The sequence below is a fragment of the Eleutherodactylus coqui genome, chromosome 8, assembly GCF_035609145.1.
Source record: "Eleutherodactylus coqui strain aEleCoq1 chromosome 8, aEleCoq1.hap1, whole genome shotgun sequence".
In the NCBI taxonomy this organism is placed as follows: Eukaryota; Metazoa; Chordata; class Amphibia; order Anura; family Eleutherodactylidae; genus Eleutherodactylus; species Eleutherodactylus coqui.
The window spans coordinates 129305024-129328853 of record NC_089844.1 but is presented as its reverse complement, the minus strand read 5'-3'; the positions used below and the strand labels follow the sequence as shown (position 1 = coordinate 129328853).

At 42.9% G+C, this 23830-nt stretch overlaps 1 protein-coding gene across 1 annotated transcript; it reads left to right on the top strand.

The window, feature by feature from the left end:
- Positions 1 to 322: 322 nt before the first annotated feature.
- Positions 323 to 3904, top strand: LOC136576820 (uncharacterized). The gene is made up of 2 exons (XM_066576399.1): positions 323 to 2054; positions 3034 to 3904. The coding sequence occupies exons 1-2, from the start codon at positions 396 to 398 to the stop codon at positions 3166 to 3168; spliced, it is 1794 nt and encodes a 597-aa protein (XP_066432496.1). The 5' UTR covers positions 323 to 395; the 3' UTR covers positions 3169 to 3904.
- The last annotated feature ends 19926 nt before the right edge of the window (positions 3905 to 23830 follow it).

The window sequence follows — 23830 nt, the reverse complement described above, 5'->3', positions numbered from 1 at the left end:
GCGTTTTTCAGAGCGCGGGACCGAGAAAAAAGCAAAAGTGGCTAAGACGTTTGGTAATTGGCTACAAGCGTTTTTGATTCTGGCGCACGTAGCGTGTCAACATAGTCCTCAAAAAGGTCCCGAATTATTGGTATACATAAACACCATACACAGCGCGTATAAACTGCACGGAGGGTCGGCGTGGTGGAGATACGATGAGGATTTTCGTCGTCGTATTTCGGGTATGAAGAGCATAAGCTGGGCCACGAAGGCAACGGATGTATGGATCCAGCTTATCCTCTCGCAAAAGCCGTTTTTTCAGGGTACCGCCGCAGGTGCCAGTGGACAGCAGGCACCTGTGGCCCCAAAACCCTCCGGGTCGTGTTGGGCCTTTAACGAAGGTCATTGCCGATTCTATGCCTCGTGCAAATTTCGTCACGAGTGCTCAGTATGCGGTGGAGCGCACTCCGCAGTACGGTGCTTTAGACGACAGAGAGCAGCAGCTACACCAGGGGTGCCCGGCGCAGGAGCGAACCCCGGTGAACGTCAGGTACCTGGAGCAGTGGCTCGTCAGGTACCGCAGGACGCAGGAGGCAAACCTAATTAGAGCAGGTTTTACGGAGGGCTTCCGCATACCGCATAACCCGTCTTGTTCCCTTAGGCTCAGCGGCAATCTAAAATCGGCCCGCGAAAATAAAGAATTAGTGATGGAGAAGTTACTGAAGGAGGTGGAATTGTGTCGGATGGCGGGCCCATTTCGGGAACCCCCATTCGGGAACTTGCGGGTTTCGCCTTTGGGTCTGGTCCCGAAGAAGGAACCGGGCAAGTTCCGGCTTATCCATCATTTATCGTTTCCGGCAGGAGATTCAGTCAACGACGGGATTTCGAAAGAGCAAGCGGCAGTGTCGTACGCGTCTTTCGATCGGGCTGTGTATCTAGTGCGACGGGCCGGAGCTGGCGCAATGTTAGCCAAGGCTGACATTGAATCGGCGTTCCGTTTGCTGCCGGTACACCCCGATTGTTTCCATCTTTTGGGGTGTAGAATAGAAGGTTACTATTTTGTCGACATGTGTTTACCGATGGGATGCTCGATTTCGTGCTATTATTTTGAGGTTTTCAGCTCGTTCTTAGAGTGGATGCTTAGATTCGAGACGGGCATCCCTTCGGTCTTGCATTATCTTGACGATTTTTTATTCGTGGGGCCCCCCGAATCAGGCGTATGTGGTTTTTTGTTGGCATCTTTTCAGAAGCTGATGAGAAGAGCAGGCGTCCCTCTGTCGGCGGAAAAAACGGTCGGGCCAGTGACATCTTTGGAGTTCTTAGGTATCGAGATCGATACTAGGGAGATGGTTTTTCGTTTACCGGAGGAAAAAATCGCGCGGTTGCGTCAAATGGTGGAGACGGTTAGTACGGCGCGGAAAGTCACACTGCATCAAATGCAGGTGCTTCTGGGTCTGCTAAATTTTGCATGTCGGGTCATCCCCATGGGTCGCGCGTTTTCAAGGCGATTGTCGTTGGCAACGAAAGGGGCAAGGGAGCCTCATCATTTTGTCAGGGTGACAAAGGAAATGAGGGCGGATCTGCACATTTGGAAGGTTTTCCTCGAAACTTTCAATGGGCAGGTCATTTGCCAACGGGAAGAAGTGGACAATGAAGAGATAGGGTTAGTATCTGACGCATCCGGAGCCTGCGGTTTTGGTGTGATCTTTGGTAACAGGTGGTGTAACTCCGGGTGGCCGGAGGCCTGGGTGGAAAGAGGATGGACGAGAGATATAGCACTGCTGGAAATTTTTCCCATCATGGTCGCCATTGAACTATGGGGCCCGGTTTTGGCCAACAGAAGTATATGTTTTTGGTCTGATAACCAGACGGTGGTGAGAGCGGTGAATAAACAGTCTTCGGCTTCCAAACTGGTATTGGCGGCATTACGCCATTTGGTTCTGTGTTGCTTGCAGCATAACATAAAGTTCAAAGCAAACCATGTCCCAGGACACTTGAATAACAAAGCTGACGCTCTTTCTCGATTCCAGATGTCGAAATTCAGGGAGCTTCACCCGACGGCGGACGTCGAGGGGGTATGTTGCCCTGCTTTCTTATGGCAAATAATAGAAAGGAGCTCCTGAATCTGGTTCGTAAGTCGGTAACCGAGGCCACTTGGAGACGGTATAACGCAATTTGGAAACAGTGGTTTGAGGTCGCCGGAGGGGTTTTTCCGAACTCGGAACAGGCTAGAGCGGTAACGTTGGATATATTAGCGAACCTGCGTGGGCTTGGAGCGTCGGCGGATGCGGCGAAAAAACACGTATCGGCGATAGCGTTTTTGTTACGCCTACACGGGAGTCGCGACGTGACAAAAGAGTTCGTTTTTACACAAATACTGAAAGGATGGAAAAAAGAGAAGTTTTCTCGGGATGGGAGACGCCCGATCACTTTCGAGCTGCTTTGCGTGATGATGAAAGCCATGGGGTCGGTATGCGTGAACGGGGAAGAAGCGACGCTTTTTAGAGTGGCTTTTTCCTTGGCCTTTTTTGCGGCTTTACGGCTGGGGGAACTGGTCTCGGCGAGTAGAAATAAGCCGGGAGGTCTTCAATTTTCGGATGTTTTGGTCGGGAGCGACGATATTAAAATTCGTATAAGAAAATCAAAAACGGACGTGTACGGAGCGGGTGAATGGCTGCGAGTAGGAGCGCTGGGGACAGAGTGGTGCCCAGTAAGGTTAGTAAGGGACTTTATGGTACACCACAGCGGGGACGGCCCGCTGTTGGTGCACGCGGCGGGTGCTCCATTAACAAGGTATTAGTTCACGGCGGTAATGAGGTCATGCCTTAAAAATCTGGGTTTTGCGCCGAACGATTTTGGTTCTCATTCATTTAGAATTGGAGCGGCCACGTCGGCTTTTGTATGCGGTTTACGGAGTGAGGAAGTAAAAAGGGTCGGTAGATGGAAGTCGGAGGCATACCGGTCCTATGTAAGGCCGGATTTGAGGGTATTGTAAAAAATGGTTATGTGGTTGATGTTGGCATTTCTTCCCTGTGTGCTTGTTTTATTCTACAGGTTCAAACTGGACAGTGTGGGTATTGGGCCACTCATACATATATTGGGCCGAAAAGAGGGCCAGAGCCAGGCCGATGGGTGCCCATCTGGGACAAATGGACGTATGCGTGCAATGGCACGGCATACGAGGTTTAAAATGGACCGGGCTGCTCCAAGAGGTACTGCAAATCAGCAGGCGGTCTCCGGACAGAGTTATTTTGGTAATCCACGCGGGTGGAAACGATTTGGGGAAGGTGAAAGTGGGAGAACTGTTGACGTTAATGAAAGAAGATTTACGTAGTTTTAAAAAAATTTTTAATAAAGTTATTTTCGTTTGGTCAGATATTGTTGCCAGAAGGTTCTGGAGAGAAGCGCGAGATATGGAAGCGATAGAAAGAGCAAGGAGAAATGTTAATGTTAAAATGTCGAGGTTTGTTCAGTCTATAGGGGGGGTAGCTATTAGACATTGGGAGTTAGAGAAGAGAGAGATAGGTATGTTCAGAGGTGACAGTGTCCACCTTAGCGATATTGGCACCGACACATTTCTGTCAGGTTTGCAGGACGGGGTAGAGGAGGCGTTGTGGCTGGCATGTGGGGGGCGGAGTGCAGCATAGGGTTATACTGCATCCTTCATGGCGGTAAATTTCTTTCCATGCCAGCAATGGATGGAAGGGCTGTACAGGCCCATTATGGGGCTTTCTTATGCCTGGTTCTTTCGTGTTTAAAGTTAAAAAAAGTTACGAAGCAGTTTAAGCGGCATGGAAGAGGGAAAGTTATAAAAGTGTTTTGGTTAAAAGAGAAAATCAATAAAGCTGTGGCCTACCCACGTAAAACGCCAGCAAGTTGTTGTGTTGATTTATTTTATAGATAGTGGGGAGCTAAGGTGGGAAAAGGGGAGTCCTCCCAGTCTAAGAAACAGCAGAGTGCCTAACGAAGTTGTGGGGGACTGGGAGGCGGGGCGATAAAATGGAGAGGAAGGAAGCGACCAGGGAGGGGGTTTGGAGTGACAGGAAAGAGAAGGGGAGGAAGAGGAGGAGTCAGTTTGCAGAATAAGAAGAAGAGAGAAGACGCCCACCCACCCGCCCTTTATGACTAAGGGGAGGTGAGACAGGCGTTTTTTGTAGGAGTTAGGTCTGTTATGAAGTTGTCACAGCTTAAGTTTAGGCGGTAAATTTCTTTCCATGCCAGCAATGGATGGAAGGGCTGTACAGGCCCATTATGGGGCTTTCTTATGCCTGGTTCTTTCGTGTTTAAAGTTAAAAAAAGTTACGAAGCAGTTTAAGCGGCATGGAAGAGGGAAAGTTATAAAAGTGTTTTGGTTAAAAGAGAAAATCAATAAAGCTGTGGCCTACCCACGTAAAACGCCAGCAAGTTGTTGTGTTGATTTATTTTATAGATAGTGGGGAGCTAAGGTGGGAAAAGGGGAGTCCTCCCAGTCCATGACCCAGGGGACAGTAGGAGACAGGTGGAAGATCTGGTAAGAAGATTGCCTGGGGAAGAATAGGTAAAGCCTGGTTTAGACACAACGATTATCGCTCAAAAGATGTCTTTTGAGAGACTTTTGAGCGATAATCGTTGTGTGCCTTTACAGCGCAAGGTGATCGCTCAATCATTGAGCGATCACCTTGCACTCTGAGTGGGGGATGCAGAAGACAAGCAGGGCTGCTTGTCTTCTGCATCCAGCTATTCTCTGCTCAGAGCGCCCGGCTGTTATAAAGCCGAGCCTTCCGAGTGGGGTATGTAAAACGCAACTGGACAGCTGTGTTCTTCATACCCCGCCTGTGTTCACGGAGCAGGATACAGCTGAAACAATAGTATCAGCTATATCCCACTGTGAACTCCTGATAAGGCTGATTGTTGTCTTTCAGCACGCTGAAAGACAATGATCAGCGTCTCGTTAACGAAAACTGCTCAATGTCAGTGAAGTTACACGCAACAATTATCGCTCAAAAGCCATATTTGAGCCCTTGCACAACTATGTCGATGGAAAAATAAAAAAATTATTGCACGCAGGAGATGGCAGCAGAAAATAATTTAAAAAAATTAAATGACTGAAAAAAAATAAGAGTAGTACAGCAAAAAAACAACTAAATTTGGTATTGTAATGACCCATAAAATAAAGTTATCATGTCATTTTTGTTGTAGTTTGTATGCCGTAGAAACAAGACGCACTGAAAGATGGCGGAATGCTATTTTTCTTTTTCATTTTATTTCACTTGGAATTTTTTTTAAAGTTTTTCAGTATATTATATGGTATTAGGGCTCAGTCAGACGAGCAGAGATACGTGCATTTTTCCGCACGGAAAAAAAAACGCACCGCGTGCAGGCGAATATCCGCATGACCACGTCCATTGCCACCCATATGTTCTTTCTTTGGCAGGTACGGATTTTTGTCCGCACCTGCAGTGCGTTTTTTTCCACGCGGTAAATACGTGCGGATCTCTGCTCGTGTGACTGAGCCCTTAAATAGTGCCACTGAAGAATACAATTTGTCCAACAAATTTGTCTCAAATAATGGCAATGTTGCCTCTAGCAAAACTAACTTGAAAAAAACCTCACAATAAATCCCCCCTATTGTGTCTTGCTCCAGGAAACCCCAGTATTTAGTTGTAATCTGTAGAGAAGACCCAGCAGCAAGTATTCAATTTCACAACAGTGCCCCTACAGGTGAAATGAAGCATTACACAATTCTCCAAGGCAGCTACTATAGGTACTCAGGAGAGAACAGGCTCAGCTCCATGTGGTCCTATCCTATTTGTTACTGGGTGAGTTCTATGCTGGGGTCACCTCTACAAACTGCATTGTTAGCACATAAGGAGGTAGAGAACAGGCTCAGGGGTTAAGCAAAGGACATGGAGGGGGGGCAAACACCAAGTTCTTCTGTCTTGCATGTCAGATCTTGGCACTATAATGGAAGGACCATTTAGTTCTTTGCTATGAGGCCCCATCTCTTCTATGAACACCACTTCACCAGTTTTGGTTGTCTATGTAATGCACGGATGTGCCGAGTTCTTTGGAGCTAAAGACACTTTGTGGCTATTCTCTGCTCTGCATAAGAGATTTGAAAATGAGATTTCTAAACCAAACAGCCCTTTTAAACCCCCTTTTAACATATTTTTGAGTCAAATGCGGAACAGTACTTGCAGACATAAGATACCTTGTGGGTCTCTTGATGATGCATTGAATGTAGAGATGAGCAAACGTGCTCGTTTAAAGCAACTACTTGATCGAGCATCATTTTTTTCGAGCAACTGCCTAATCAGGCGAAAAGATTCGGGGGGCGCTGGGGTTGAGGTGGGGAGTGGGGGGGGGGAAGAGATAGAGAGAGCTCCCCCTGTTCCCCCCTGCTACCCCCCGTTCCACCCCGTCGCCCCCCGAATCTTTTCGCCCGAGTAGGCAGTTACTCGAAAAAAGCAGTGCTCGATCGAGTAATTATCCTAAACGAGCACGTTCGCTCATCTCTAATTGTATGTGATCACACAGTAATCCTTGGAGTAAAACACAAAAACAAACCAAAATAAACCAAAAAGTGGAAAACAACTTTTTTAATTATTATTTTTCTAGTTTTCACCATAAGTGCCTGAGCCATCTGGACGGTTTTTGTGCTGCTTCCTGAAATTCATTGACAGTCGATGGTTGTCGACCCTTCCATTAACCTAGAGGTATAAGTAACATGGAGAAGTGAAGAGCCTGGGCTCATAGTATGATGGGAACTAAGTCGATGTTTGAAACTCAACGAATGATGGATAGCCGAGCCTCCTGCTAATGGCCACAAGCTGTAGGAAGCTCTCAGATTTTTACAGTGCAAAACAAACACAGTTCTTTGAGCTCGGTCGGTGACTGATGGCAGTTTAATAGGTTACAGTTCCTTGTAGCTACCATCTGCCACATTTAGGAAGGGGCAAAGGAGGGACAGCAGAGGAATGTAAGGTAATGTAATAAGTGGCTCCCTGGCTGTTTTCAAATCCATGGGTTGGCCCTGGGGGAGTGTGGAAGAAACCGGACACTCACTTCCTGTGGATTTAAAAGAGTTAAAGACAATTCAAGTGTCACTCACTGTAACCATGTACTTCTATAATATAATACAACAAATATCATTCCAATAGAAACTAATGCTCTCATTACAACATGTCAGACGAGGACATTTATGGGCCCAAAATGGGCTAAACGCAATTTAATTAAGATTGCATTTCCATTTCCAGAGATTTCAGCTCTGAATCCTTCATAAATATTGAATGCAACTCTGAACTATAATACAGACTGTAACTCACGATCATAAAATATAAGTAATGTATTGTATTTAAAGGGAATGTGTCATCAGAAAATGACTTATTGTATAAATCAAGTTTTCATGTTAAGCAAATTTTTAAAGAATTTTTGGTAATTTTTTATTTCATTTTTGATGTCACAATCCATATTAAAAAAACCCCTAAAGTCTGCATTTCCTTACTGAACACTTAAAGGGGTTGTCCCGCGGCAGCAAGTGGGTCTATACACTTCTGTATGGCCATAATAATGCACTTTGTAATATACATTGTGCATTAATTATGAGCCATACAGAAGTTATAAAAAGTTTTATACTTACCTGCTCCGTTGCTGGCGTCCTCGTCTCCATGGTGCCGACTAATTTTCGCCCTCCGATGGCCAAATTAGCCGCGCTTGCGCAGTCCGGGTCTTCTGCAGTCTTCTATGGAGCCGCTCGTGCAGAATGCAGGCTCCGTGTAGTTCCGCCCCGTCACGTGCCGATTCCAGCCAATCAGGAGGCTGGAATCGGCAATGGACCGCACAGAAGAGCTGCGGTCCACGGAGACAGAGGATCCCGGCGGCCATCTTCAGCAGTAAGTATTGAAGTCACCGGAGCGCGGGGATTAAGGTAAGTGCTCCGGTAAGCTTTCTTTACCTCCCTGCATCGGGGTTGTCTCGCGCCGACCGGGGGGGGGGTTGAAAAAAAAAAAACCCGTTTCGGCGCGGGACATCTCCTTTAACAATAGTCTGACACTTCCAGTTATCTCATTATCATTACAGGCGGGATTGAAAGGCAAGGGTCCTTTTACATGGGAGAATTATTGGGCACTGAAGTGCCCCAACAATAGCCCCAACGGTAATTGCTCCTATGCTTTTACACAAGAGTAATAATTGCCCAGTGATTGGAAGTGGAGATTGCTTCCGCCTGCCTCCATTCACAGTAAACAGGCACTCATTCAGGGATGAACGACCGTTTACACGTGGCGATCATCGTTTCATTTTTATGCCTGATGAAAGTGAACGACAAACGATAAGCGGATGAATTAGCGTTCTACATTCAGTCACTGACAGCATTTACACTGAACAATTATCGCTCAGATTCCCGCGATCCAGCGATAATCTGGACAATAATTATTGTTCTGTGTAAAAGGGCCCTAACACCAATGTATAGATAGCAGAGGATCCACTATTCACAATAGATGATGGTCACATCTCATCTCCTCCTAGTCCTTGCACAATGATCTCTAATATTCAGACTAGTTAATGCGCCTGGAACCTTTCAGTGATTGATGAAGCAATACCCAGGTAACCTCAACTTCCAAGTGTTGCTCATCAATTTGGATGAAATCATAGCATACTCATTCACTTCTGAAGAATATTTGCACAGTTTGGGGCAAGGGCTGAGTAGAACTGCATAACCTGATAAACTGAAAAATTGCCACCTGTTCAAAACCAGTTTGGAACATCTAGGACATAAGATAACACAGGATGGGTTAGGCTCTCTGAAAGCTAAGGTGCAGCAGTCCAACAGTGGTCAAGATGTTATGGAAGTTACGAGCTTTCCTGTGCTTAGCAGGTTTCTATCGCAGATTTATTAAGAACTTTTCCAAGATTGCTTATCCGCTGCACCAATTTCTTTGAGGAACATCTGGAGGTCCCAAAAATAGGTCACTCTCCTGGGAGGAGAAACATGAGACAGTCTACTACAAGTTAAAGGAAACTTTGACCACTGCCCTAATATTGACCTATGCACATTTTGACAACTCATACCCCAAGGAAGTCTCTTTGAGTTTGGGGCATGATAGACAAGAAAGAATAATCATCTATGCCAGTCATGCACTGAGAGAATCAGATCATAATCCTTCCAACTGCAGCCCCTTCAAACTGCTGGTGTTAATCTGGGCCATAATAGAGAAGTTTTCTGAATATCTGACTGAAGGCAAAATTATTGTAATGACTGATAAATCTCTGGTGTATTTGGACAATTTGAAATTAGGGGCTTTGGAGCAATGATGGATGGCCCAGTTGGCAATGTATAGCTTCTGCATTTGATATCACTCTAAGAAAGAGAATTCCAATGCCGATGACCTTTCCAGGGTCACTCTAAAAACACCTGTTGGAGAAATAGATGAGTTAGAAAATGTTGAAATTCCAGAACTTAGAAAGGTCTCGTCCACTTCAGTAGAAGCCAAGTCAAGTTGGGTGGCCACCAAGGCTACGATGCTGCCGGGCAGACAAATGAAGAGTGGATCAAAATGTCTGGAAGTACAGATTAAAATATTAAGTGAAAAAGAGGGCAGAAAACCCCTTTAAGCACCATCATGTATATACTGACTTAGGCACTGCTGGTATAATTGGGATTCTTAACGGGAGTTCATTAAATATTCTTTACACAATGACATTATGTATCCTGATGTAACAAATTCAAAAAAGTATCAACTTAGGAAGTGAGAGACGGGGATCTGTTTGATTCTTGCTGTGTAAATTTGACATGGGAATACATTTTCCCCCAGATGACTATGTAATCAGCAGAACATATTCAGGCAGTTACCATCTGTGCGGTGGGGAATCCATCAAAGCCCCCCTCCGTTCTGGGACATTGTGCACATAATGGGAAATCCAGACCAAGAAAGACAGGGGGATCAGATTCCACAAAGGTGATTTCTGTAACCCTTACCGCACTCTCACTTACAAGAATCCCTATTGAGGATGCCAAAAATCAGCCAGAGAATCAATGACCAATGAACTTGCAGCAAGACTGATGACTAATGATGGTGAATGAGATACATTATCAGCTTAATAAGCCTATATGTACCCTGCAGCAGAGGGTAAAGAATCGTGTATGGTCCCATGTTTTCTGTTACTTCATTGTAGATCACCTTCTTATTTCTTTCGAAAGGCCCATTTACACGGGCCGATGATCGCTCAAAGATCACTCAAACGACAGTGACAGCTTTGAGCGATCACTTTGCATAAACTATTAAGTAGTTACTCAGCTTCTTAAGAGCAATTAAGTGTGCAAATGAAGCCTTAGCTGAAAGCAGTTAATAGCTTGAGGGCTCTTATCTGCTTTCAGTTCTTTTGTTCTCCAGCAGGAAACAATGCTATTAGCACTCCCCATGGAGAGCTGCTGATAAGGCTGAAGGACAATTTTTAGTTTGGCCTGAACTTAACAATCAGCTAGCAGAGAACGAAACATGCATGATGGGTGCACATTTAGTCGCAACGATTATTGCTAAAATGATCGCATTTTAGCAATTTTTTAGCAATCATCGCTCGTCCACCAGAAATTCAGAGCTATGAAATTCATTATCTTTGACCCTACCCTATCTATCTTCTATCTATCTATCTATCTATCTATCTATCTATCTATCTATCTATCTATCTTCTATCTATCTATCTATCTCATCTCATATCTATCTATCTATTTGTCTATCCCATATCTATCTATCTATCTATCTATCTCATATCTATCTATCTATTTGTCTATCCCATATCTATCTATCTATCTATCCCATATCTATCTATCTATCTATCTATCTATCTATCTATCTATCTATCTATCTATCTATCTATCTAGCTATCCCATATCTATCTATCTATCTATCTATCTATCTATCTATCTATCTATCTATCTATCTATCTATCCCATATCTATCTATCTGTCTATCTATCTATCCCATATCTATCTATCTATCTATCTATCTATCTATCTATCTATCTATCTATCTATCTATCCCATATCTATCTATCTATCCCATATCTATCTATCCCATATCTATCTATCCCATATCTATCTATCTATCTATCTATCTATCTATCTATCTATCTATCTATCTATCTATCTATCTATCCCATATCTATCTATCTATCTATCTCATATCTATCTATCTATCTATCTCATATCTATCTATCTATCTATCTATCTATTTGTCTATCCCATATCTATCTATCTATCTATCTATCTATCTATCTATCTATCTATCTATCTATCTATCCCATATCTATCTATCTATCCCATATCTATCTATCTATCCCATATCTATCTATCTATCTATCTATCTATCTATCTATCTATCTATCTATCTATCTATCTATCTCATATCTATCTATCTATCTCATATCTATCTATCTATTTGTCTATCCCATATCTATCTATCTATCTATTGCTCATATCTATCTATCTATCTATCTATCTATCTATCTCCTATCTATCTATCTATCTATCTATCTATCTATCTATCTATCTATCTATCTCATATCTATCTATCTATCTCATATCTATCTATCTATCTATCTATCTCATGTCTATCTATCTATCTATCTATCTATCTATCTATCTATCTATCTATCTCATGTCTATCTGCTATTTATCTATTTATTTATCTATCTATCCACTTATTTAGAGGCAGATGTTACATTTTCCAGTTTATATTATTAGTGTAGTGCCCTGTTATGTGTTATCCCAATGTGCCTCATGGCTGAGATGCTGTGAAATCCGTAAGAGAACTCAACAGTGAATTATAGATGCAGTAAATATTTACTTTGGAATTGCTTAAAAGCCCAGCTTATTCTCTTTCTGGGGCTCTTTCATCTTTTCTTTACAGATCTTGTATTTCTTCATTTCTCTGTCATGTTATTATCAGAGCTCCACCTCTGTCCGTCTATATTTCTCACTCCGAATGTTCCTTCTCATCATATTCTCTCTATAAGGGCTTAAACAGACGAACGAGACACACGAAGCGAAGCCATTGATTTCAATGGGTTTGTTCTCACGATCATGTTTCTTGTGTGTAATCCTACGCACTAGAAAAGATAGGACCTGCCTTATCTCACTACGTGTTACCTAGAAAGCTGCCATAGAAGTCTATGGAAGCTTAAAAAAAGGGAGGGGGAGGGAGTTACCCTGCGTGATATGCAGGTCAAAGAAGATGGCTGACAGTAATTTGGCTTTAGAAAAGCCACTCTATTCCACGGAAAGGGAGTAACACATGCGTGTGTGAACTGGCATATAGAGTGCAAAAATGGCATTACTATGTGTTGGCACACGCGTATCAGCCTGCTTAGTGCCATCTCCAAACCCAATTCATGTGCAAATATGCTCTGCTGTGGCGAGTGTATTTTGGCATATGTTCATCTCTAGAAGCCCAAGCCCCAAGGCATCTTCCATTTTTATTTTTACATTTGCACACACGCATCCAGCTGCATCGCACACCTGCTTACATGCCCCAAATTATTTGCTGCTAGCCTCCATTTCTTTGTAGTCAAGTGTTAAATTGGTAGGATTTAAACCTTTTTGTAAAAAAAAAAAACAACACACAAATGGGGGAGCTGCCTCTGATTGGTCACAGTGCTCAGCCAATCAAAGGCTGAGCTTCTAGGAGGCGGGGGGGGGGGGGGGGGGTTTAAATCCCCGGCCAGAAGAAAATGCTGAAGAGCAGTGTCAGGGAGTCAGAGAGAAGAAGCACTGGAGCCTCAACAGCGCTGCTAGGTGATAAATTATTATTTTTTAATTCTTTCATTCAGCTAGGGCTTATTTTCAGGCAAGGGCTTATATTTCATGCCCTTCCCCAAAAATCACTGCAGGGCTTGGCTGCATCCCACTGCTTTCAATGGGGCGGCAGCAGCGCCAGCACCATTGAAAGCAATGGGAGAACATTGTGCTCTTCTGCTACAGATGTGACAGCTGTGGCAGGAGGTTCCTTCGTCCCCGCAGGGAGTCCCCTTGTCACTGAACACTGTGACAGTGCTGTCACAGTGTTCAGTGATGAGTGGACTCCCTGTAACATCACACGATGTTGCGCACAGCACGGACCTTACTGGCGCACGCATGTCCTATCTTTTCAGGTGCGAGTATTTTGCGCCCTTAACATGGACACGTGAACACTTCGTAGGAAACCAATGGTTCTAATAGGCACGATTTTTTTTGCACACATAGGTTCGCAAAAGAAAAACGCTCGTCTGACTGAGCCCTAAGGGTGTATTCCCATGGGTGAGTGTGATATCAGTCCAAGAAACGCAGGCTGAAATCGGATTTGTAAACCCGTGATTTTTTTATGTGAGTGCTACATGTTTTGCAACATATCACATCACTGCACTTGCAATTTTCATGCATGTGAAAAAGATGCGTGAAAATCGCATGTTCAGTATTATAAATAGGGCCCTGCTACAGATTTGGTATTGTGCGTCTGCATAGTGTTAAAGGTTCCACTGGATATAATGTTACAAAACTCATTGTGACAAAATATGAATGGTTTTAATCTTATCTAAGGGTATTTATTTTATGGACCTCCATCGTCCGCCCCCTGAAGTATAGCAGCAGGTGTAAAGGCAGCGGGAAGAAGCTGTTATCAGCTCCCTCTGGATTAGGAACTTTTCATCTCATTATACAGTGTGCAAGGCTTTGTCAAGGGACAGATGTTAATGAATAGAAACTGTTGTCCCTAACCTCGGCTATCCCCCTCACTGCTCCCTGTCTCTCTGTGATAAAGGCAAATGCTGAAGTCAGACCCCAAGTCTAGTTGTTTATTAACCAGCAATTCGGTGTGTTTGATGGGCAAGTGATTATCGGGGTCATTTGCTTTCGGAAGATTGAGTGGCATCATTAATCCTTCTTGATTGTATCATCTGTATAGACAGATTGGACAAGGTTTAACCTCTAGAATTTTAGTCAGACTTGCTTACTGAGAATACCAGACCCTGAATTTGGTTAAGCTTAGACTGCAGGTTTTAGACAGTTTTAATACAATATTATCCTTTCCTAACTACATCATTTTAAAGGATCTTGAAAGGGTTTGTCTACTTTGCGCATTCCATTTTTTTTAAATGGTGCCTCTCTTACTTAGTCGATCATCAAGTGACCTGTTGTTAAGACCCCCAACAATCATATGTGATGTGTGGTGGAACCTGGAAGAAAGTGGTCAGTTTCCCTGCAGTGCCTCCACAGGAGAAATAAAGTATTACATAGTGTCCATTGAAATTGAAAGAGTGTTTATGTAATGCATGGACATTCTGAGTCCTCCACTTTGAGAGATGTTCTTTGTAGGTGCTCTCCATTTTGGTTAATAGAGGAGGATTTTGAATGCATTAATGTATCATTCTTAAAGTAACCTTGGTTTCCGTGGTCAAGATTTGTCCCAGGCCTGGAGAGGCGAATAATATTACCTGAAAAACCTAATTTGCCAGGTTTAGCAGGTAAAAATGTAACCTGCAAAACCAAACTGGATCTTTTGTTCAATCTGTAGCTACCAAGAACAGCAGGACATGACCAGGGTCAACAAAATTGAGGGCCAAACCTGCAAAGTTGCCATTTGATATTGAAGGCAGCTGATGACCATTGCTGGGTCTAGTAAATCAAAGCTCAGTTGTACTATGTTGACTCTTCCTTGCAGACAAGACATTTATCTTAAATATCTAAATAACAGGCCTTTCTTATTCCATTAAAAGTCATGTCTGTTGGTGGCTTCCAGACTCTTGTGGTTGGGGTGGAGGTCACAATTTTGCTTTATCTGGCCAATTTTTCATGTACCCACAGGTCATCAGGCAGTTAATCCCAGAAGGAGGGACTCAAGGCTGATCTTTTAATCCTTGTGAGTAAGAAGAAGGACCTTTCAGCCAAGCTGGAAACCTTCCAGGTCCCAAAAATATTTACAGGGCTGTTGAGAATTGTTCATTTGTACAGTTAGCCGCGGCCCTCGGGGCTTAGACTAACACAGAGGTTTACATTCTCACTTAATAGGCATTCACAGGATATATTTAACCCACTTCAAGTCAAGTCAACTCCACTGCCAAGAAAATGTTTTATATTTAGGGATTTTTTTTGTACTAGAATGCTGTCAGCTGAAATCTTGCTCTGCTTATCAGCAAGACCGGACCCAGAGGATGACTTCATCATGGTCAGCTCAGGCTATGCATATAATCGTTTTACTTAGCCAAGAAATGCCATGGGTGACTCCATTGGGGAATTCGGAGTCTGATGATGAATAAAGGCAAAAAAGCAATATAATCTCCTCTTTTTAGTCCTTCATGAATTTAATACAATAACAATTGATGTCTCTAAATGGATAACATACGTTTTGTGTTGCATATGAATCATGACGTTTTGGATAAGATTTTGATAAATGTCCCTAGGACTTCTCACCATAAAGACTGTATGCAATTTACAGACAAGATGTTATAGAGCTGGAGGAAGTGAGTAGATCGATATATGGTCTTATGGGAAAAGATTCAGTAGAACCTAATAATTGAAATCCCTGCTTCACTGTGGGTTTAGGAGTCCAGTGGGCGGAGTAACTCAATGTGTCACAGCCTTCCCTCTGTGAACATGCAGTTAGTTCTCAGTCACTGAAAGGACCGCATCCTGGACTCCTCTGTCTAGAAAGAGTAGGGATATAAATGTATAAAATAAAAGTTATACCCACAAAGCTATATATCAGCCAGCCTGCTCTGCAAATTCTGCTCTATAACATGCAGCCTGCAGATCAGACTGTTTGTTTAATGTGACAGATTCCCTTTAACCCCTTAGTGACCAAGCCTGTTTGCGCCCTAATGACTAGGTCAAATTTTGGAAATCTGACATGTGTCGCTTTGACATAGAATAACTCCATAAAAGCTTTGCATATCCCAGTGATTCTGACATTGTATTTTCGCCACATGTTGTACTTCATTTAGGCAGTAAAAATAGTCCGATAGAATTTGTGTATAATTATTAAAAGCGCCAAAATTGGGAACATTTTGAAAAAAATTGACATTTTTTTCACATTTTCAACAGCAATATCTTAGATATGTGCAAACATACTGTACAATTTTTTGATAAGATATATATTTCCATCTGTTTACTTTATTCTGGACTCACATTGGAAAAACTTCAGGTTTTTTTAACCATTTAAGAGACGTGCAAATTTAACATTGACTTAACATTTTGAGGAACACTTTGTTTTTCTCCACCAAGCCAAGATTGCAAAGGCTCATAGGTGTCTGAATGATAGATACCCCACAAATGACCCCATTTTAAAAACTACACCCCTTAATGTATTCACTGAGGGGGTCGTTTTTACCCCACAGTTTTTTTTTCAGGAATTAATGCAATTTAGAGGAGAAAAAATAAAATTTCATATTTTTGCAAATATGCCATTTAAAAGACAGGATTTTTTTTCTATAATACACATGAAAATGAGAATTTGCAACCAAAATGGATAAGTCCTGTTTGTCCCGTGTTCAGAAACATACCCATTGTGGCACTAATCTTGTGTCTGGATGCACAATGGGGCTCAAACCAAAAGGAGCAGCTGGTGGCTTTCAGAACAGACATTTTGCTTAAAGATGTTTTAGGCCCCATTGCTCACTTGTAGAGCCCTTGGGTTGCCAAAACGATGGAAACCCCCCACAAATGACCCCATTTTGATAACTAGACCCCTTAACGAATTCATTTAGGGGTGTGCTGCGTATTTTGACCCCACAGTTTATGAATGAATCTAAGCAAAGCAGGAGGAAAAAAATTACGATTTTCATTTTTTTGGCAATTATGTCACTTTTAAAACAGTTTTTTTTGTACAGCGTACATAGGAATGAAGACTTGTACCACAAAATGGATACCGCTGTTTGTCCCGTGTTCAGAACCATGCCCATTGTGGCCGTAATCTTATATCCGTATGCACAACGGGGACCAAAACAAAAGGAGCAGCCGGTGGCTTTTAAAACAGACATTTTGCTTGAAGGCCTTTTAGGTCCCATAGCACACTTGTAGAGCCCTTGAGTGGCCAAAACCATAGAGAACCCCCACAAATTACCACATTTTGAAACCTAGACCCCTTAACGCATTCATCTAGGCGTGTACTGTGTAATTTAACCCCACTGTTTTTGAATGAATCTAACCAAAGCAGGAGGAAAAAATTACGATTTTAGTTTTTTTTGGCAATTATGTTATTTTAAAAACATTTATTTTTTGTACAGCATATGTCTGAATGAAGACTTTCACCCCAAAATGGATCACCCCATTTGTCCCATGTTCAGAAGCATACCTGTTGTGGCCCTAATACTATGTCCGTATGCACAACGGGGCTCTAACCGAAAGGCGCATCAAACTTCAACTGTATCTTAACTTTTACGTAATCCATTGGATAACGGCGATCACGTGACCGGGGACCGCTCACTGCAGCCCTCAGTTACTGCTCCAGCCTCTCTGCTACCTTTAGTAGCCAGGAGCAAGGAGACTTTAAATTTCCCTGGGCCCTTAACAGCTTCTGCGCTTGTGTCCGCCATTTTGCTGATGGGCACATGCGCCAAGGTTGGGGAAAGATCCGCAGATAAAGATCCCGTTGGGGGAAAACGCCAGAGGCTTTAGTTTAAGTAATTTCACCTCCCCTAACAGATCGGATCTGTGATTGGAGGTAAAACTTTTAACTTTTTTTACTTTTACGTGATCGCCGTTTTCTATTAGAAAAAGGTGACCACGTGACCAAGGACCGCAAACTGCGGGCCCCCCGCGAAATCTGCAGGCTTTTGGCTACGTTTGGTAGCCAAGGTGCGAGGTGATTTTAAATTCATGTGACCGGGGAAGGGGACCCGCAGCCTGGAATGGCAGCTCCAGGTTGCTGGCTACCTCCGGGGGCCGGCAGCATGGAGCTGTCACGTCCTCAGCTTGCAGGGTCTTAATCCCCGCAGGAAACATGTTTCTACATCCTCAGGGATTAAGGCCCAGAAAGCTAGGACATAAAAAGGCAAGGGGCTGGACACTAAGGGGTTAAGGCCAATTTAGGTTCCCTCATAGAAATCCTAAAAAAGAAAATAAAGGTAACAAAAAGTCTTAATTAAATAAACATTATAGCTGGCCATACGTATTAGAAAAGCTTCGGTCTAATGCTTATGTGGCTGACAGCTGTCTCCCCATGAACATGCCTAGTAGACCAATCAGAACTGCATGCTTATTTAACCGGGGAAAGGAAGACAAACTGCTGCCAGACACCACTGATGGCTGCTTATCTCCCAGAAGGACAAACAGGATGGATCATGCTAAAATCCAATATGCCTGAACCTGTCAAGGAACAGTCAGGAGGTACCTATAGACATCTGAGTGTTGGTGGATCCCATCCATTCATTGTGGGCATTGCCAACATTAACATTTACGGCAACTCTAAAGTTGAATACTTTCATAGTGGTACATGAATCACAAAACATGTAACTTCACTATCTGACCATCCACTGGTACAGAGGCGTAATTTGAAGCTCCCGGGCCCCGATGCAAAATCTGTAACAGGGCCCCCCACCATAATGCTTTATTCATAGTACTGGGCTCCCTATATGGAGAAGAGAGGCCTTATGGGCCCCCTAAAGCTCCTGGGCCCGGGTGCAACCACATCCCCTGCATCCCCTATAGTTACGCCCCTGCACTGGTAATATGTACCATATATATATAATACTGGTGTTTTTTTTTTCTCTGTGACAGAGAGACCTCCCCTTAGATATTATGGTCTGGGTGTGAATGCTACCTCTGCACCCCCTATAGCTGCACCCTAAATGTTTAAACAGTTTTCACATTGAACTAATTGTGTCTTCTCATGTGTGTTTCTCCTTTAGGAAGATGCAATGCCAAATGGGTGCTACCAAAAATTCTAAAAAATTATGCTATGTCTTATTTTCAGGGTATGTCTTATTTTCAGGGAAACAGGGTATCATGTTGGCTAACAGCCCATGCGGCCGCATAAATGAATTAATTAATAAAACACTAAACAGAAGAAAGTCGCTTGATGCACCGTGCTATTCATTACACAAAAGGTATTTTCCAGGATTGGGCAAAATTTGCCCAAGGATGTACATTGGCATGAGTTAGAGGGGTTGTCTGGTTACCAGACAACATTTGCCCCTATAGTTCCAATGGTGATAAAATAACAAAAGGACCTGTACTTATCCCTCCTCTGCTGTGGCAACCCAGCACTGAAACTCTGATGTCTTCCTGGGGTCTGTTGTGAAAGATGATGTCACCAGATATCATTTGCAACATTACTATTCCAAACTCCTGGTATCCTGACCCAGGATGTAAGCACTGATGCTGGGAGAACAGGCGATGATGCTGCGGACTCTGATTGGCTGCAGCGGTCAGGTTATTTCTGGTGATATCAACCTCTACAACAAACATAGCGAGGCTGCAGCACTGGATCCCCGCAGCAGAGAATGGGAAAGTACTGCTTTTTTTTGTTATTTTAGTTGGCGCTATAGGGGAAACGTTGTCCGGTAAATAGACTTCCCCTTTAATAAAAGACACAGTACACACCTGGTAAACCTCCTGCCATTCCTATATTTCCTGGCAGTCTGTTTGCTCAGGTGCACTGATGACGTCATGTCTTCAAGACACGATTGCTGCAGCCAATCACATGTTGTAGAACTGACTGCTGTACACAGAACAGCAGGCAGCACTGAAGCAGCAGCACATTACAGCATTACCGAGCAGTGGCACTGTCATGGCAGAGGATTTACCAGATGAGTACTGTGCCTTTTAGTATAATATGTCTCTTCAGCAAATTTTGCCTGATCCTGAAATCATCTTCAATAAGGCAATCAGCTGATTATAGTCACAAATTATTATTATTTTTTTTAATGCCTTAAAATGTTTTAATTTTTTGGTATGTGGAATGGACCAACACAGCACTGGAAATATATGGAATCAGTTGGACCTCATGGAGTAATTCATCTTATTTAGTCCTACTGTATGTCAAGTGGTTGCATCTTCCTATTATGAAAGATTTACACTCCATAAATGCGTCCATTTAACCATTATGAGAAAAGAATTTAAAATATTCTAAATCTTTTTATGACATCTTTGAAGAATAAGACTTTTGACCTCAGTCCAGAAACTTAACAGAGTGTCAACACATTTATATCCGGACCACTGTGAACCATTTACACTGTGCCGCCCAGCTAGATTTGCTGTCAGAACTGAAAAATAAGGAAAAGTCCCAGATGAAAGGCAAGGTGTGACTCTGACAGTCTTTTACGACTTCAGTATAAATGAACTATTGGCTTTGTACCATCAATTCTGCTTCCAGAACGTGTCTCCTTTTAGCGTTAAGATCTTTTTATGGACCTCTTTAGAACTCATTTGTATGTAACTAACTTAATTTTCTGCCTTGAATGAATGGCGACAGAAGGTGCTGAGAACTCTTAAAGTGAGGTCAGGAGAAAGGTCTTGGATTGATGAAAACTATTTACACAGTATTGCTTCACATGTTTTCATCATGTTCATTGGCTTGATGACAAACCATGCCATGTAACATAGTATGTAACATGTGTCCCCTTCATTGGTGTGGAGAATGGACAAAGGAGCTCAACAGATCACAAATTAAAGGCCATTCATGTTAAACCCTTATAAAAATTGACTTTTTTCTAAGAATAGCAATAGCAAAATAGTGTATAAAGATGAGGGAAATTTTGAAAAGTTTAGTTCAGCTAGTTCGCCAAAAGTTCGGTACTGCCTGAATTACTTTAACGAAAACCGGAAATTCACCAAAGCCCTTAAGGCCTCTTTCACACGAGCGTTGAGATTTTTGGCCTCCCACAGCTTGACAAAAATAATTGCATGAACGAGAACATGCTGCGACCGGGTCGCAACTAAATTTTGAGTTTTCTTGCCCATTCACATGCCCAGGTGCAGCATATATACACTGCATCCCGGAATTCCTTTGGTCGGGAGAAATTAGCAAAAGAGCCAGCTGACATGGTTTTGCAGTGCTAACCGCTGCTAAACTCCCTCCCCCTCCCTTTGTGTCCAGCTCCCATAGTAGTTTATGGGAGCCACCAGCTGATTGCAGCAAAAAGATAGGCCGCTGATGCCTATCTTCACCGGCCGGGTGTTTTTATGTGGCTAATAATTATAATTGGCCATCTGAATAAATTGATTGGAATCCAATGTTTCACACGATCGTGACTCAATTAGCCACATAAAAACGCTTGTGTGAATAAAGCCTAATACTGGCATATAACACTGTCTACAGGGCTTTTATGGCTCTTAGACAGTATTACATAGCAGTGTTCAGGACTAGTGTTGAGCAAACCAAATTAGTAGAACCCTGCTTCTGGTAGAATTTGTTAAAAGGAAACCAAACTTTTAGCAAAGATTGATTCTACTGGTTCGGTTCATTCAACACTGTTAGTGTTCTGTACAGGATAATGGTATCTGAGGAAGTAGGAATTAAAGATCAAACATCAATTGATGAGACAAAAGGCAAGAAAAACATTTGTATTGTCTTTTGGGGCTTTTGTTCTATCTTGTTACAAGGTCATATGGGAGGAGACTGTTGGTTCAGATTCTTTTTTGTGGGTCACAGTCTGACCCTTCTCTTTTTATCCATACTGCAGATGGCTGGTCGAGGTTAGGTCTTTATTCCTGGGCTGGCAAACTTTGATGTATCTTTACAAGTCATCACTTTCCAAACACATTAGATCTCTATGACAATGGACAGCCCTATAAATCTTAAAACAGAAAGAGGTCATTGAAATAACACATTTTGAAGGTCAGCAAGATATCCACTTTTCTGGGTGACCTGCTGAGCCCACCATATTAGGAAATGCCTTAGAACTAGAGATGAGTGAGTATACTCACTAAGGCTAACTACTCGAGCGAGTAGTGCCTTAGCCGAGTATCAGCCCGCTCATTTCTAAAGATTCAGGGGCCGGCAGGGGGCGGGGAGCGGCGGAGGAGAGCGGGGAGGAACAGAGGGGAGATCTTTCTCTCACTGTCTCCCCCCCCCCCCCCGCTCCACCCTGCTCACTCCCGCAACGCACCTGTCACCCGCGCCGGCAGCTGAATCTTTAGAGACGAGCGGGGAGATACTGAACTAAGGCCCTACTCGCTCGAGTAGTTAGCCTTAGCGAGTATGCTCGCTCATCTCTACTTAGAACTGATTGTGTGACCCAACATAACCATGTTGTATTAACTGTTTTGGAAAATAGGTAATTACGTTGATGACCAAGAGATATGTAATAGCTACAAAACTGGGGTAAATGGGAATCGATGCAATCATGCCTATTGTAGTGGCCATAGGATTTTGGTTCTTTAGAATGTCTTACTTCCGTTCAGTTCCTCAGCCTTATCAATGCCATGGCTTGTCTTGTGGTACATAATATAATAAACTGTAGATGTAGTCATTAAGATTTTTCGGTAGCAGTAAATATATTCATCTTATCACCCTAAGGACTTATTTACACGAGCATATGTCGGCTGCCGATATACGCTGCCATCTGAGCTGTCTTCCCTTCCCTCCCCCTCTCAGGGTTACCTCCTCTTTCCTCCCCTCCGGCTGTTTGCAATGGGAGGGGGCGGGACAGGGGTAGAGCTTAATCGAAAACAGCTCCTTTCGGAATCTGGCACCCAGTGCAAGCAGCTGGTTTTGCCAGAGGAAGCCTTGGCCAGCAAGATATGCTACTGCAAGGGAAATGTAGTATTGCATGATAGTTATTATGTGATAGAAGGATGGCTCAAAGTCCGCCAGAATGGGAGCCGCTTTTAGGGAACAGTTCTCCATTTGAGGTCAAAGACTGGGAACCATAAGTGGGAGACCCTCTTTGATATTTATATGCCCTGATAGACCATATGAATAGGGGTTATATTCTTGACACAACTCCTTCACCCTGTGGTATCTAGTGTAAGAATCATCTCAGCAGATCTACTTTCTTAAAAGTTTTTAAAATGTTAAACTTCATACAGATGTTGCCTTTGGTTGTATTGAAGCCCGGCGTTACAGGACCACAGCCCAAGGGCGTATTTAGATGGATGATTTTCACATTCATGTGCTATTCCGTGTTTGCAACTGACTGCCCATGAACAGCATGCTGACCCATCAGGGTGTAGTCAAACAGGTGAAAATGTGGTGGACTTTCTTATGGAAAGCCTGCAGCATTTACAATACAAGCCATGTGAAGGAGATTTAATAAAAAACTTTTCCACAACAGAAAAAGTCCCTGTGGAATCTGCAGCAAAAGTGACATAGGCAATATATATTATCCCTTTCCAATCCACTGTCTGACTTCTAAAGATATCCTGATTGAAGCCTGTACAGCTCCGATATCGGAAGACGTCCGGCAGGGTATTCTTACTGAAGATTACTGGCTCTATTCAACAGATGGTGCCATTGTTTAATGGGAGAAAGAGAAAGCCCCCTAGGAAACCCTGAATCCAAAATTGGATTGCAAAGGGTTAAATCCACAGCATGCCAATTGTTTACTGCGGATTTGAATGTGGATATCATCCTTTGCAATGCAAGGGTGAAATCTGTACCAAATCCAAATTGAATTCTGTGGTAAAATCCACACCACTAAATTTTATATCTGTGGTTTGTTTGCAGATTTTCTGCAGAATTTCCACTATGAACGTATGTTTTTGTCATGTTATGGGGCTGGGAAAATCCCGACCGCATAACGGAACAAAACAAAACCCTTGATTTCAATTGATTTCAGAGGTTTCGTTTTCACTATCAGGATTCTCACGCATTAATTGTATGGGCAAGAAAAGATAAGACCTGCCCTATCTTTTTACTATGTATTAACTATGTGTGGAAAAGATAGGGCTATCTTCCTGCTATTT

Bases quoted from the DNA above. Each gene is read 5' to 3' on its own strand.
- LOC136576820 (XM_066576399.1), top strand. From the start codon at position 396: ATGCCTCGTGCAAATTTCGTCACGAGTGCTCAGTATGCGGTGGAGCGC. The intron at 2,055-3,033 runs GTATGTTGCCCT...TTTATTCTACAG, and splicing joins CGACGGCGGACGTCGAGGGG to GTTCAAACTGGACAGTGTGG.